Here is a 16,692-nt window from a genome sequence, read left to right on the forward strand (position 1 = left end):
ATCCCCCATGACTTTACATTTACTCATGGTCAATTGGTATTATCTTGTGCTAACATCATCATTCCCCCTGGAGCAGCCATCGATTCAGCTGCCATTCACATTTTACTTATTACTGAATAGATACAATTACTACATCCCAACACCAGGTACTCAATCACCTATAAAGAGGGTGATATTAAGTGCTAGGCTTATCTACGGATGCACGCATCATACGCTGTCTCTTTCTTACTTAATGCACTGATAGGTAATGGGAATGGAAGCTCCCAAAGGGACTAAGCAGGAAACTTAAGCACATGGATGCCTTCCAGTTTGAAGTAAACACACTTAAAGCAAGAACAAGTGCTCAAGTTATGAAGAGACATTTGGGGAAAATTTAAGGACAATAATCTTTTACCCACACACATTCAGCTTTATGAATTATACATTTGATACATTTATAACTTTGAACACAGTAGTTAAATTTCCCTTTAATGATGACAAGAAATGAAGACGACAATAAAAAGTATATTAAACCAAATGTTTATGACATAATATCACCGTTATAAAGCAAACTTTTTTATTTTATGTTCTACCAATATTTGAACATTAACACCAGTTTTTTGTGACAAAGTGTGAGCTTTTATTTACAAATAATCATTAGTGCTGGTAACAAAATGTGTTTGGCCCTGTTTCTGCTGCCAATCCCAAATATACCGTATAAATATACCGTATAAATATACCGTATATGAAATTCATGCACCGTTTCCGCTGCACATACTTCGTGGGTGGGCTGTAAAAAAGTTGGCTTTCATTACCCAAAATGTATTTCGTGAGACGGAAGTATGGATTGACCTAGAGTCTCGTGTAGTGAGGTTACATGACAAAAACAAAACAATGATGGTTTCTCAAAACGTCGTAGCATTGCTTTCTATAAATCTAATGAGCAGAAGTGGCAACGAATTTACACTGCACAAACAATCTAGAAATGTAGAATGGGCATTGACTAGATTTATGCAAAGAAGACGACGGTTTGCCGATAACTTTGGCGTTTTAAGTCTACCACAAATTCTGCATTTATTTTGTTTGAGATACTTTTGTAAATCTCGGTATCTCTTCTGTTACCATGCAGTTTCCCCCCAACCTTCGCTTCTCCCCACAATTGAATTGCAAAAATAGTTATTTCTTCAGTCCACAGTGATATTTTGATCTGTTGCTTGCTTATACACGTGTGTGTCAATGCAGCAGAAAAACCAAACAAACGCGTCACGCTCTGTTAGTTTTTGACCTCGTGTCATGGGCCGGGTCACATATACGGTATATTTTGAGTGCAGCAGAAACGGGGTACGAAATATACAGTATATTTTGGAATATACCGTATAATATCCACAAACGATGGGGATATTTATGCGGTATATATACCGCATATACTGTATATACGGTATATTTTTTATGAGACCCATTTCTGCTGCCAAAAAATATACGGTATATTTTTGGCAGCAGAAACGGGGCCTTTGATTACTGTATACTGTATTACTATTCACCATGTACACCAGTGGGCAACATGAAGCAGTAATGACCTAGCCCTCATCATTTGTTACTATTGTACACAGGACTAGTGCTAACCAATCCCTGTTAAGCTAAAAGTTTTGTTAATAATATTACAAAGTCACCCTGACACCAGAATCTGTGAAAATTGGAAACTCTTCCAAAAACAAGAAAGTATCCCAAATTCTTTTTACTGTTCCAAATGCCATTTCAAACAAGATTACTTTGGATTAGCCCAACAGCCCAGTTTAGTATCATACGAACCTGTTTTGATGAAACATTAGAACTCAGTACTAGTAATGTATTTCCTTCTGTGAAAATGTACATAGCATCATCGAAAATGGCTTACTCTCAAGTAGGCCTATATTATGATGTTTTGCATGTAGGTTTCAAGGGGAATCGTCCAATTATTGAAATATATTATCATACCTTGGTTGTATTCTCCGGAAGACGAGTCCTTACTCGGAGATGCCATCTTGTCTTCAAATGCTTTCTTTGCTTTTTTGCGTCGTAAGCCATAATGAGTCGTCTTACTTGTGTCTATTTCTACTCCAGCATCAGAATTTGATTGATTTTCTTGTTTTTCCATTTTATTTCACAGGCACATAGTCTTTAAATTATAAAATCTAATAAGAATAAAATACATTAAATTATATAATAATATAAATTATAACAATTTCAATTAATTTCTCAATTTAATGTTGAATTTTGTTCTGTTACTAACCATTTAAAGATATGATAAACATGAAGAATAAGGAATAAAATTATAACTTTATGAAGGTTTTGTAGTTTTAATATGATTTTCACTATTACCACACAAACAGAAAAAAAACATTTCAAAATATAATTATTAAGTAACTAATTTGTTTTCCAATATAATATTGAAAGTGAATAATTTATAACATTAAACTATTCAACAAAAACCATTTTTAAGAGGGATGATATATAAAAATTATTTAGTGAAGGTCAAATCTTATTTTATTCTTTACTCTTCAAGTAAGCAAAAATAAATCAAATAGTGCATGGTTTAACAAATGATAATGGGTTTTACAATATACCGTACATTATCCTCTTTTCAAGTTTGTCATTTAAATCAGTTAAATTATTTTGTGTAGCAGCCACTTTTTGTAAGTAAAAATATCAATTTTAATTTTTTAATGATCTTTAAATGTTTATATTTCATAGTTACCAATCATCTTGCATCAGAGTGATTTTTATTGAAACACGCATTTTGCACAAACACACGCATGCTCACACATTGGTCACGCATTTACCACAAGTTTTTGTGTGGCCATTCAAATTAATTGGCTTACTAAAAATATACATAGTTATGCAAGTGTTCATTATAAAGGCTTATCGCAAATATCTGATTGCGAAGGAACGTCATTGCGCCATGCATGGTGAAGAAATTGGAGGAAAAAAATAAACATCCAATTCCATAAACACAATGTGTGTGCCCATGTTCTTCCCATTATGTGTCTTGCATGTTATTTGCAGCCAACCGTATCATCACACACACATCAATCATAAAAATATGTAGGCCTACATTTTCGCAGTGGTCACATCTATGGGTGTCACAGTACACAAGCGACTGGCCCTCTCTCTACATAACAGCAGTGTGTGCACATACTAAAATGATGGCGAGACATGGTATTGTCAATAAACACTCTAAAAACTCTACAGGGGGTCATAGACCTCGCACATTGTCCAACAAAACCCAACCCCCACCGACCAACCATTACCCTCTCTTCTCCCTATCACACCAAATGATAGAGTCTGTCACGCATTTGGTAACTACAGTATGATTAATATTTTGTTTAAATTAAAAATTCAAGCAACACCCATATTAAAAATCATTTAAGTCTAATTAATAAATCATGAAACAAAACAAAAACAAATTTGGCCTCAGTACAAAGTACAAGATTCCCATGATATCCTAATTCCATTCAAAAAATGCATTCTCAGAAGGTCTGTACCTAGAAATTTGTCTTCAATAAATGCATCCCCTGACATTTTGTCCTTAGAAAATTTGTCTGTACACAATTTATTCTCAGTCTTTATGTCTCCAAGTACTTTTCAAAATCCTAGTTACAATGACTTTGCGCACAGGATACATAATCCAATGTTTAACATCCACAGGGAGAAGGTTACAGATGATGTAATCCTTGATATAACTATTCAAGATAGGTTATAAGAATTGGACCAATTATCAGTATTAATTATTAATGAATGAAAATGACCATACTCTGGAACAGCCAAAAATAACTCATCAGATTGATCATGTATAATTTATTTCATAAATTGTGAGAATCAAAAATTAATTAAAAAATATTTGGCAACAAATATCGTATATATAATGGCTGATTTTTTTGCAATATAAACAGGCCCTATGAAAACCACTTTTAATTGTTAAACTATTGAGTATTGTATTATAAAATAAATAAATAGCAATAGGTGCTTGAATTGAAGTAGAGTATTTATTTTGCATTTGTCAGTAGGTATCAACACTCTAGAGAATGATAAATGTGCAATTTGATTGATGAGCCATTAAGCTTGTTTATTGGTCATGTATTACTGTAATAAAACATTGACCTGAAGGTAAGCTAGCTTGTACTACAGATACCTGGCTGGCGCCAATCTGTCCAGCACTCTCACTTTAAATTGAGATCAGATGAGAGCCTACCTTCTGTCAGGTGTAAAACATTGACAGACAAAATATGCAGTTATGGGCAGTCACTAGGGTAAAAATATCATACTGCAAGACATTTTCCAAACTAAAATATGGAAAAAAATGTTGTTTATACACGCATTTCAAGTTTTATTTTATTCAAAAATGCATACAGTAAAAATATAGTGTATTCTAGGCTGTATACTCTTCGACAAGTGGGCAGTGTTTATGAAGGATGATACCAGAAGAAATTGATAGAAGAAGAAATTGATAGAATAAGGAATTGTAGAAATGACTGGGTGAAATGGACTGGAAAATTACAGCAAGTAATGATATCAAGAGAAATAAATCATTGCAACATTTTTAATTTAATAGAATATAGGTCTAGGTAGAACAAATGTGTAGATGATTTGAACAGGTCTTGTCCAATATATTCTATAGTTCTAGTTCAAACTTCATTTAATTGATGAGATCTAAAACCAATAATGGGGTTTACTAGGTGACACTCAATAAAGTAGTACACATTTTGAATTTGGTGCGAAGATACAGATGGAATAATCAACCCAAAAAAAACAACTTGTAGAATGTACCATCTACAATTTTGTTGAAAGACTGACTGTTCATTTCATTCAATACACAAATGATATTTTTAGTTCAAGGATTGGACTTCCTTAATCCTGTTCAATCGCCTTCGTTCCTCTGACATATCCTTGCTACTGTATGTTCCTTGTTTCCAGTCAGTTGGTCTGACTTCTTCTTTCATTGCATCTTATCATTTGAATGAAGTTAACAAAATCCAGGGTATAAATACACATTTTATCATTTTTTGGGAATTGTTCCAATATTATTAAAAATAATTAAAATTTAAAAATATAGAAAAATATTATCCCTATTCAGCTTTTAAAATTATTGTTATATTGTAATTTGTTATTAATAAATTCACCATTTAATATCAAATTCAGCTAATAAAACATGATATTATTTAAGCTTAAATATTACGATAACTCAATAATATAAGTAACATATTGAAAAAACATTATGATTTATTTTAGCATGTCTTTCGCTATTTCGCCAAACTGCATTAAATCGTTTCATTAGTTAGTTAACGCAAAGAATGAAAAAGTTATTTTTAGATCAGATTATCAAAATTATTTTTTAAATTAGTAGAACTTTATTTAAATGATTATGAAAGCAATAACATTAATATCGACAAAATTATACTAAATAGAAAAATGTTGCCTTTTGTCATCTTTTTCTTGTGTTTACCTCAATGTCATCAATGTCCCAGAATACCCAGAGGGAACATCAGGATATTACCACTTTACAAGTTCATGATTATCAAAGTGCTTCAACAAATTTCTGTTGACACCCTTCATTTCAGTTTTAAAAAGTTTCTAAATGTAAACTACTTTTATTCTAAAATATAAAAGTTCTACCTTGACCTTTTAGTTGTATTATATCAAACAAATTTTCAGCAAATTGGTGGAAACAAACAAGGATATCTTGAATTGAATTCTGCCTCAACGTTACTAAATGATTCTTAACTATCCTCCGCTAAATGCTGTATCCTTTCTAAGAAAAATCAAAATAGTACTATGACTTGGGAAGATACATGGTATGGTAAAGAAGTGATGCATGAAAATCAGGAACATGATGCACAAAACAGGAAAAGTAAAGAGATGATAGAACCAGTATGGAACAATCACTAACTCTTTGGAAGAGGGAGAAAATCAAGACTTCAATAAAAGATGACGAATAATGATGGTGATGACAGATGACGACAACAACAATGATGATGATGACGACAGATGATGATGATGATGATGACGACAGATGATGATGATGATGATGACAGATGATGATGATGATGATGATGACTGTAGGTTAGTGCAACAAGAGTTCTCAACTTTTCTTTCAACGTTAATCAAACTAAAATTCCATAGTAAATATAATTTCAGTACAGTAGTTATTTTTTGTTGTTGCATGCACATATTTTGGGCACAGAATGATTTGATAGATGTGTAGTTTGCGTCTCCATGAATTAATGAAAGGCAACCATACTGTGTTTTGAAACTTGTACCACAGAAAAGCATATGGAAGCTTTTTGTGGCGTGTAGGTCCTTGATTTCCCAATATTAATATAAATCATAATTTGCGTAAAATGTATTCCATAGTATTAATCTCCATTTCCGTATCTCTCTATTGGGCTAAATTTCCGTATAATTATGGGTGTTCCATATTAACCTTGTTATAAATGTACAGATATACAGTACTACTCTTGAGATATTACACAATTTGTTGATACTCTTGCTATGTAATTTTATTTCAAAACTGTGGAATGTGCCTCAGGTGTAAATGATTGATCATTGAAATTATTCAAATGTCATTTCAAAGGTGTGTTGTATCTTATGACATACCTGACTACATTCTGTTTATTCATTGGTTAATAAATCAACTAGATCTGTCTGTATACCTGTGCTAACCTGCAATGGAAAAACATAACAGTAGAATCCTGGCACCAACCCCTGCTATGGCAGGCCCTTTATGAACCAACTAGTATTTATAAGAGCACCTATACCACTGGCTTAAAGTGGTGGCGCCAACAGGTCTAGACACAATAACTCAACATATTTCACAGCTGCCTCATAAGACATGATCTCAGCATTACAAGCTTAATTTAATATTCATTGCTCATGTCAAATGCTCTTACATCAAACAAGGGACCTCCCTCCTTAACTCACCTGTTCCTTTAATAGGAACCACACACACCTATGTATAGTAAGGTGAGAAGCTGACCAACCTGGTGCCAGGTAGTCTACTGCCCATTAGGCAAACATTCCATTAAGTCAAGAGATAAAAAAAGATGACAAAACGTTTTGCCCACCACTCCAGGTAGCAACAAATAAAACAATATAAACAAACATTTCCAATTGAAAACAAATAGTAAAGTTTGATGAAAAGCAGCAATAAAGTTACAATCATTTTGTTCAATAATAATATTAATCAAGTTTGATTTTTAAATAAATGATTATTTTTTTATCAATCAAACACCAGGAAAGAATTTTCCAATTTAAAAAGATAATATAGAAATATTTGTTTGTTCATCATTCACTTGTGAACTAACTAAATTGTCTTTATTTTTTAACATAGTAATTATTGTAGGGTATGAAACACTAGTGAGCTTTTACATCAGGACATTAGATGGAAGGGGATGGTAGATGAAAGGAAATGGTAATTTATACAAAATATTAATCTGCACATGCGTACAAGCCTAGTAATGTTATACTACTGTATGTCTCGTTCATTATCGGAACTGTATTTTTCATCAACAAATAAAAAAATGGCCAGTTACAAAGTGAATGCAAGTGATAAGCCTAAGACCTAGCCTGGCTAACACAGAAATTGCTCAAATACACCAAGCCTACATGTACACGATCTACGGACTATGTCTAGGCTGGGACCGACAGTCGTCGCTTGTGTCTGGAATAACAGTCACACTCTGTTAATGACCATACCCTTCATTTCAAAAGCTCCCTATTGAGAAATACTGAATAACACACTTACTAATGAATGTATTTCTTACTTGTGATTGCGGTATCATATATTACAGTAATTGTACTGTATGTAAATGTGTTAGCATATTACAGTATTGTACTGTAAATGTGTTATCATATTACAGTATTGTACTGTAATTGTGGTATTATATTACAGTATTAGTATATTGTACCATAAATGTGTTATATTACAGTATTGTACTGTAATTATGGTATCATATTACAGTATTGTACCATAAATGTGTTATCATATTACAGTATTGTACTGTAATTATGGTATCATATTACAGTATTATACTGTAATTGTGGTATCATATTACAGTATTGCACTGTAATTGTGTTATCATATTACAGTATTGTACTGTAAATGTGTTATCATATTACAGTATTGCACTGTAATTGTGTTATCATATTACAGTATTGTACTGTAAATGTGTTATCATATTACAGTATTGTACTGAAATTGTGTTATCATATTACAGTATTGTACTGTAATTGTGGTATCATATTACAGTATTGTACTGTAATTGTGGTATCATATTACATATAATATTACAGTATTTTAGTTTTACTGTATGTGCGGTTTTATATTACACTTACAGTATTGAAGTGTGGAATTGTGGTATCATCATATTACATTATTATGTGGATTTTAAGATATTCATACTTAAAGTATTACTTAGTAAACTGATGTATGGGTCGAACCTCTCGTCATGGGAGCCAACAAATAATATTTTCGACTGGTCACTTTACGTACCTCACTCAAACTAATCACCAACGATCTACTCGCACACCTTGTATAAAATGAGCAAAGAGTCTGAGGAACAATGCCTAACAATAGACCCGTCAGATAGGTCAATAAATATCAGGAAAAAAATAGGTGCTGCATAGGCAGGATCATGTATAAAAATAAAACAAAGTTCTTGTTTCTGCCTCAAAATAAAATATTTATTGTACTAATACTTTCGACCATAGGTCATAGGTCATAGGTCACCATCAGGTACTGATAGAATATTGGTAAAAAAAGACGAAGACATTATAGGGAAAGGGTATACTAGAAAACAAAGGAGTCTATTATGGGCTATATGGGCGTAACAATGAACAAGCAAATAACAAATTGACAATAACGTTGACAAACAAAACATATTACATAATAACTCATGTCAATCAGATGTACAAGATAGTACTTAATTCCTAAATGATTTAAATGATACATAATAAGTCCATTGGGTTTGAGAGTTCCAAGTTGAAAAATTATACGTTCTTCTACAGTAGTCGTCTACGGTCACGTTCAGATGAGTTGCATTGTTTTATGCCAGTAACCCGTATATCATTAATATTATGGTTATTATGAAAATGTTCTACAAATCTATCCCCAGGTCTATAAATACATTTTTTAAAGACAGAGCTACACAATATTGTATACTATATACAGTCTTACTGTAAACATGCTAATTAACAAATGTTTGTTAAGTCATTCAATGACCATACAAAAAAGCTTAATTTAATATTTCTCACATTTTTTACAAAACAAACAAAACAATTTTAATCTTTTCAATTAATCTAATAAGGAAACAGAGATATACTTTTAATTCAGACATTTTGAAAATTAACAAAAATAGGCACTGCAACTTTATGATTTACCCTTCCTGTGAAAGGTCTCAACGGGTAACATGGAAAATGTACAAAATGTCCTTGGTTAAAATGACTGTTTGATGGAGATAAGAGGGTACCTACTGTACCTCTAATGGAATGCCATCTATCCAGGATACTATACTTGATCATCATAAAGAATAACAAAATCACATTAGATTTCAAGCTAAATATAATATCGTGACTCGTGTATGACTATTACTTTAAAATCTTCGGCTCATCAAAACTAGTAGTTTGCAGCCAAAAAAAAAATGTACATGTACTGTACAACTATCTATAGTTGTAACTATAACTATACAACTACATGTATCATGTTATGATGAACCGGCCGACATTAGGGAGGTTTCGCAACCTTACGAATACGATAACGGATACGTCACACATAAATTGTGAAACTTTTGAGCTGATCCCCATTTCATATTCGTAAAGCGTATTCGTGTTAACGAATATCACCAGTCATATTCGTAACTACAAAATGAGTATTGATCTATTTTGCACATTTTGCATTTGAATCAGGAATGATTCATGATTATAATGTAATTATACTTTTATTGAAAGTAATTTACTAAAGTAATTTACTAAAATGCCAGGTAAATTTTGATAAATAGCAATTTTTAAAGTCCTCACTCGCTTTGATGTTACGCTAGGCCTAGACAGCCAAGCACCAAGCAACACGTACCTGCGCTTCCCTCAAATTTACCGCAATCATATTATGGAAGGCACCTCAATATTTCGTTGCCATGCGAAACAGATTTTTACTGGCTTACGAAAAACGAATACATGTGCGTGACGTATCCGTTTTCGTTATCGTATTCGTAAGATTGCGAAACCTCCCTATTGTGCAAGATGGTCCCGCATTTCAAAGTGAATTTTTATGAAACACGCATTTTACAGAAAAATTGTTAAACCAATTAGTTTATTTTACAAGTTTCATTTTCATTCATGATTTATTTTTATTTGTGCAGTGTGTTTTATGATACAAAGAATTTTAGTTTTGTGCAAAAAAATAAAATTGGTGATGTTTGGTTTATTTAAAGTTATTTCTTATTATATTTTAGATGTTACACGGTCTCTCTAATGCCAGCAGCATCTTTTGGGTGCTTACACATTTTTTGAAAACCTCAAAGATCAATTTTGTTATATTAATGTTATTACACATAATCAATTTTGAAAATGGTTTCACTATCTACTGTTTATCTATTATCAAGGAAAAATATAATAGAAATAAAGAAAGAAATCTGTGTAAAAAGCAGGTAAAAAATCAGTTTCACTGTGGTTACAAACATCACCATCTCAGACACTGGATAGCTGTCACACTTTTCAATTAGCAACAATTAGCTTGCTAGGTGTTTGACAGGTTACATTTTCCAGTGGTTAGTGTTCATAGCCAGCAGGCAGTTTGGTTGGCTGTGAAAGGTAGACCAGATGACGCCACTAATAATTCTAGTTAATACACCACACACCAACACATGATGAGTATAGTAATTGTTCAGTTTTACAACAACTTAAATCCAACAAGTACTTTACATTTAACTTGGCTTTTAAATATTACTCTTATATGCAAACATTGTGCAATCTTCAAACATCAATACACAGAAGGGTAGATTGAAAGTGCATTCACCTTAGCTTAAAGGGGATTTCCCTTTTATGATGTAATCATTGCTAAGGTCAACTGTTATTTGGTTCACCTAGCAAATAGCCTCCAAATCATAATCACCATGCATAGTAAAACCAAATTGTTTTTTGCAATTCTTGAAATGCACACTCTAATAATACATAAAACTCATGTTTGTAATTCACCTGAAGAGTGTGACCAGCTTTGCTTTGATTGTAATTCTTATATGTCCCCGTGGATGATGATATTGACTGTGTAATTACCGTGATCCCGTTATTAAACATATAAAATCCAACAAGTTCTCAAGGAGTTTCATTTTGACTATGTAATTTTCAAGTGAGAACTTACCTCTGCGATCAAATAAATAAAAGTCATCTCAAACTCACGAAGAGCAGTCCACATCATCACAAGAAAACATTGTACACATCGCACCACGTACAAAAAAACTTTCAACCAAACAATTTAAACTATTCATACATAGCGTATTTGGGAATGAAATTTTTCTCTCTGGACTACATTTCCCTCAGCTTCCCTTTGGATACGTGTTTTTGCTGCTGAAGCCCAGGAATTCCCCTTCTAAAACACACGCATCATCGTACCACAACAAAAAGTCGAGACATGCTAACAGTTAGTTAATGCAGTAAGCTGAAAATTTACTAAGGTTCACATAAAGTTAGTTTTTAGTTTGCTGACTTTTTTTTATGATAAACAAATTTGAAACGCGGGCCAATTCAGGGTTGCGAGACAATGGGACACAACATCAAAAAGCGGGACAATCCTGCCGAATTTAGTACAGTTGAAATGTGCTCGTAAATCTAATGAAACGACCTAAAATTGATTTAACTTTGCTGCAGCCAAAAGGTGCTTGCTTCGCCAGCAAAGTAATTGATCTTTTATTTTTTCCCCTCACCTTTCAAAACCGATTTACGCATTTTTTTTTTAATTTTTTTTATATTTTTTTCATATGCATCCAACAGAGAGCAATTTACAGTGACGGCTGTACTGCGAGCACGTGCAGCGATATTCTTAATCGCGCGATGGTTCTGAAATCATATGTACCTCCCTAATACGTTATTAAAACATGGTCCTCAGTCAAGTTGTCCTTTAAAGGACATATTTTTATTTTCTATAACTTACAACTAGCTAGTTACGTATTCACATAGTCTGGGTTCCAGACGGAGTTTTGTCTTAATATTAGTAAAAAGATAAATATTTTGGCACATATGGAGTTTCATACGTATACTACTTGATTTTGGATACTCCGTCCGTACAAGTCCCGTGGTTTGACACCAAGAATTCTGGGTGCATACGATTATCCAGTTGATTAGTTTCAGCCACATGCCATTGGCTACTCACTCGTACGCTGTTTTAATATTCATATTTCAGAATTTCAAAGACTCAACGCATGCGCTATGTTACGTTGTACATTGATGAATGTTTCTGAAGGCTAGAAATGATTTTATATGCCTAGTAGTCTGGTAAACATTTGATGCGATTTTTCCCAAGAACATGAAAACTCGTCTTGATATAATAGGCTAGCTTCTCAGCAAATCAAACATTGAATGGATCATTTATTATGCGGAGATAATTTGATTTAATTCCCACCCAGCCCAGACCCTGTCCCTGTGTGGTAGTGTGTAGCTCTGTTGTGTGCCCCTTATTGGCGTTTTATTTGGCAGGTCATACATACGAGTTGAGTAGCCCTACGAAGGAGGCCTAGGCCAGGACTAAACAGTTAATAAACAAAACAACTTGGCAACACGATTGTATATTTCAACAGTCAGTCTCGATCTTTTTCCTTTTTAAACAAAATGATCATTGGTTGATTCAAAATCCATTTTACATACCGCCCGCCCCATATAGCCAAATATGGTATGATAACCTACGTCATTCTTATCGAATGTTTGCGGTCTGCAAATCAATTTCTATACGTGTTTCACAAGTCTGTATTCTCAGACAAAAATCGAAATAAAAACAAATAAATTTTAAAAAAGACAATGAATACAGACTTGGGGCAAGCCTAGTATTAACATTGCTCCTCCTTCCCCATCAAATCTGATTTGCTGGTGACAATTGGTTCATCCAGGATATGTTATAATAAATATCAGTAGTTTTGATAAAAAAAAAAGTCTGTAGTAAAGTTTTTTTACATGTCAGATCATTGTAATCGTCTAATCTAATGGCTGCCCTCATCCTCCTTTGCCAATGAATAAACATTTTCACAGATATCAATTATCATCATTCTGTAACTTTCTAGTACACCAAACCTAGTTCCTAAGAAAGTCAAAGCTTTGTAGCAATCAATTTTGCAAAGGTGTTAGAATGATTATTTCTGTGTGAAAACAATTAATGATAAAGTTACAAAAGAGCTTGAGATACTACCTACCTTTGAATCTAGACATGAACCTTTGTACTGTATACATTATTTATTTGAACCAGATATAATTTTTTTTTTTATTTATTCAGGTATAAAACTTGCAAAAGGAGCTGCATGACTAAAAACTTTTTCAATCTCCACATACTATTTCCAAAGTATCTTAAGAATATTTGGTAATACAGCATCTCATTTATATCACATGTGGTGGCTGTATCATGTAAATTTAGGTTAAGTAAAAGTGTTAGGTTACTACTACTAGATACATGTGAAACACATGTGATATTGTATTACCAAATATTCCTATGATAATTCGTTAGATACAGTACCGAGAATCGGCTGCAAAAGTACTTTACAATTTACTTAAACATCTAACAATAACAAGTATGTAATAAAAACAAATTAAAAGGTACAGCAATATTGCTCTGTTTTGCGCTTTGGCTCATTGAACTATTGTTTAGTATATTAATTATTGTAGGGATGGATGGATGGATGAATTTTTAATTTTTTCGGTTCTGTTTGAATTGTTGATACTTGACCTTGCCATTGCTTCGGAAAGTTTAGCTCAATTCAAAGATGTTCCAAATCCTGCAGATTTCTGCGGGAACCTCTCGAATTTCTATCCAATCTACTGATCTCCCAAATATTAACGAAAGTTCTCAAAATGTTGGTTTTGGATAAAAACATTTTTCAAATCTATGTTTAGTATCTCAATTCTGTTTTTAGGTTATATATACATTACATCTGATTAGTTGTATGATAGAATGCGCGAGGCACCTCTGGTATAAACAATAAAATGCTGATTGCGTGAGGTAATTTGTTTTTGAATTTAAAACATGTCAAATCCGTTGAATAAAAATGTACTAAATTTGTTAAAACATGTCAAATTTGCTGAAACACGTCAAATCTGTTGAATCACGTCAAATTCGTTAAAACATGTTAAATACATTAATATGAAACTCAACATTAAGGTATACCGTATATTTCGGTGTATAAGTGCGTGTTTCTGCTGCAACTGCTCAAAATATGGTATAAAATACGCAATAAAGGAAGTTTTACGTCTCACTTTCAACAGCCTAGCCCTAGTGGTAGAGATGTTGTGAGAGCACAGAAAACATCGTAATGGGGACAAGTAATTCGTTCCCTCCCCGAGTTATTGTCTTTTGCAATGTTGTACTGCTTCGCAGGCTCTTTAGCTTTGAATTTACTTGCTTTGGAGACAAGTCTATTCCGTACTCCTGCTGCTTTATTTTTTTAGAAATGTCTTCATAAATGTGGTTGTCCCTTTTATTACCTTTTAGTTGGCCGAACATTTTAGCTTCCCCACCCCCTCCTTCCCCACACAGATTTATATAGTAAATACTGTGACGTCTTCGCTCCACATTTTCGCCGAATATATCTATACACGTGTCTAAAACAGCTGAAAGCGACAGAAAATAAAAACACGATGTTGACCTCATGTCACAGGTAAAAACAATACGGTATTTTTTATTGGCAGCAGAAAAAGGTACAAAAAAATATGGTATAAATTTGTAAATACCGTATTTTATCCACAATTTTTGTGGGGAAAATACGGTATCCAAAATACGGTATTTTTTTTATGAGCGCAGTTTCTGCTGCCAAAAAAATATATATATACGGTATATATACGAAACAGGGCCTAAGACGCACTCCCTAACTGAGAGTAAAATATCGGTATTTTCTATATCGTCGATGTATAAGATGCACTTTATATTTCATCAAAACAATGTTTTTTTTTAAATTGTAATCAATATTATTGTAATAATATATTGTTCGGTGTATAAGTCGCACTTTTGACACGCAAATTTGACCTCTAAATTAAGGGTGCGTCTTATACACCGAACATAAATGCCTCACCACACAGAGTGTACATATCGTCACCTCCGTTGTAGATATACCGTATATTTCGGTGTATAAGTCGCACCTGTGTATAAGACTATAAGACTCGCAGAAGCAGGTTGCCGTTACGTTAGTACACTTTAGCTAGCCTAGGCTAGGATAGCCAACGACCTAGGCCTAGCCAACGAGGTGACGATATGTACAATCTGTGTGGTGTGAAAATAATGTTCGGTGTATAAGACGCACCCTTAATTTAGAGGTCAAATTTGCGTGTCAAAAGTGCGACTTATATACCGAAATATACGGTAAAGTACATTTAAACACACCTTCTTTTTCAAAGTCAACTTTTATTAAATCAATCTGCTCTTAATCTTAAATTTAAGTACAAATTTTTTATCCATAATATTATAATCATAATTTTGGCCTTATTAATCTTCGCCTAAGATTTTCTTTTTAAGATATTGTAGAGAAAAGATGAGCACATAAGCAAGGCTTACCCCTACTACCCAGTCATGTCGTTAATTTTTACACTGAAACTAGATCAAGGGTTCTTTTTAAAATTTGTAAATGATTTACTAGACTACAGCTTTGTGCCATCCCACAAAAATGTATAACCTATAACAAAATATTTAACAAGTCATTCGAAAAATTTCATTTGACATTCTCATAAGGTGCCAATTTCATAAGAACAAAATGATGTACAGTATCTTAATATCTACAGTACTACAGCAATTTATTTTGTTTAAAAAAAACATTAAATCTTAGACAGCTTGACTGGTAAATTATTGAATACTCCTATACCTTTTGTCTTTTTTAGATAGTAATTAGTAAAAATGGTGCAATAGATAGATCTGATTTTAGGTGGGGACGATTCAGCTCCAATCAATGCAAACATACCTTTCACGGTCAATTAAATTATTAATACTGTATGAACAATAATAGTTTTTTCTTTCTCTCTTTTCTTTATAATACAATTATAATTTGTTTGTAATATTGATAGACTATATAAAGCCAATATTAATCCTAACTACCTAGCTAGGACCGAACGTCTTGGTCTGCATACGTAGGCTACGTTTAATAATGGTTTAAAGAGTGTGGCCGTCGGCCAACACAGCAACAACAAGCCTAGTAGTAGGCCTCTACTCTACTACTACTACTAGGCCTAGCCTAGTACAGTAGTAGTAGTACTAAGCCTACTGTAGCTATGTAGCCTACCTAGGCGTATAAATAAAGTAAAAAAGCAAACTGCGGCGATAAATATTAATTATTCCAAACAGTATTAATATTATTATTAGTAAACCAATCTTCGATAACTACGAAAGAAACATAATCCTTGTTTTTAGTAAGCAAATTAGGCCGAAAAATCTTGTCGTAGTGTACCGGACCGACACGATCGACTGCTAGGCCACTGAATAATAGTTTCCGAGATTTTGCCAATCAGCAG

At 33.1% G+C, this 16,692-nt stretch overlaps 1 protein-coding gene across 1 annotated transcript in view; it reads right to left on the reverse strand.

Annotated features, from left to right (window-relative positions):
• The window catches only part of LOC140040665 (uncharacterized), a 93,205-nt gene that overhangs the window by 76,254 nt on the left and 259 nt on the right, over window positions 1-16,692 (reverse strand). Inside the window, exon 2 of the mRNA XM_072086766.1 lies at window positions 1,954-2,150. Within this exon, the coding sequence (XP_071942867.1) occupies window positions 1,954-2,113 (160 nt within the window). The 5' untranslated portion in view covers window positions 2,114-2,150. The remainder of the gene's footprint in view (window positions 1-1,953; window positions 2,151-16,692) is intronic.

This window comes from Antedon mediterranea, chromosome 2 (genome assembly GCF_964355755.1).
Source record: "Antedon mediterranea chromosome 2, ecAntMedi1.1, whole genome shotgun sequence".
In the NCBI taxonomy this organism is placed as follows: Eukaryota; Metazoa; Echinodermata; class Crinoidea; order Comatulida; family Antedonidae; genus Antedon; species Antedon mediterranea.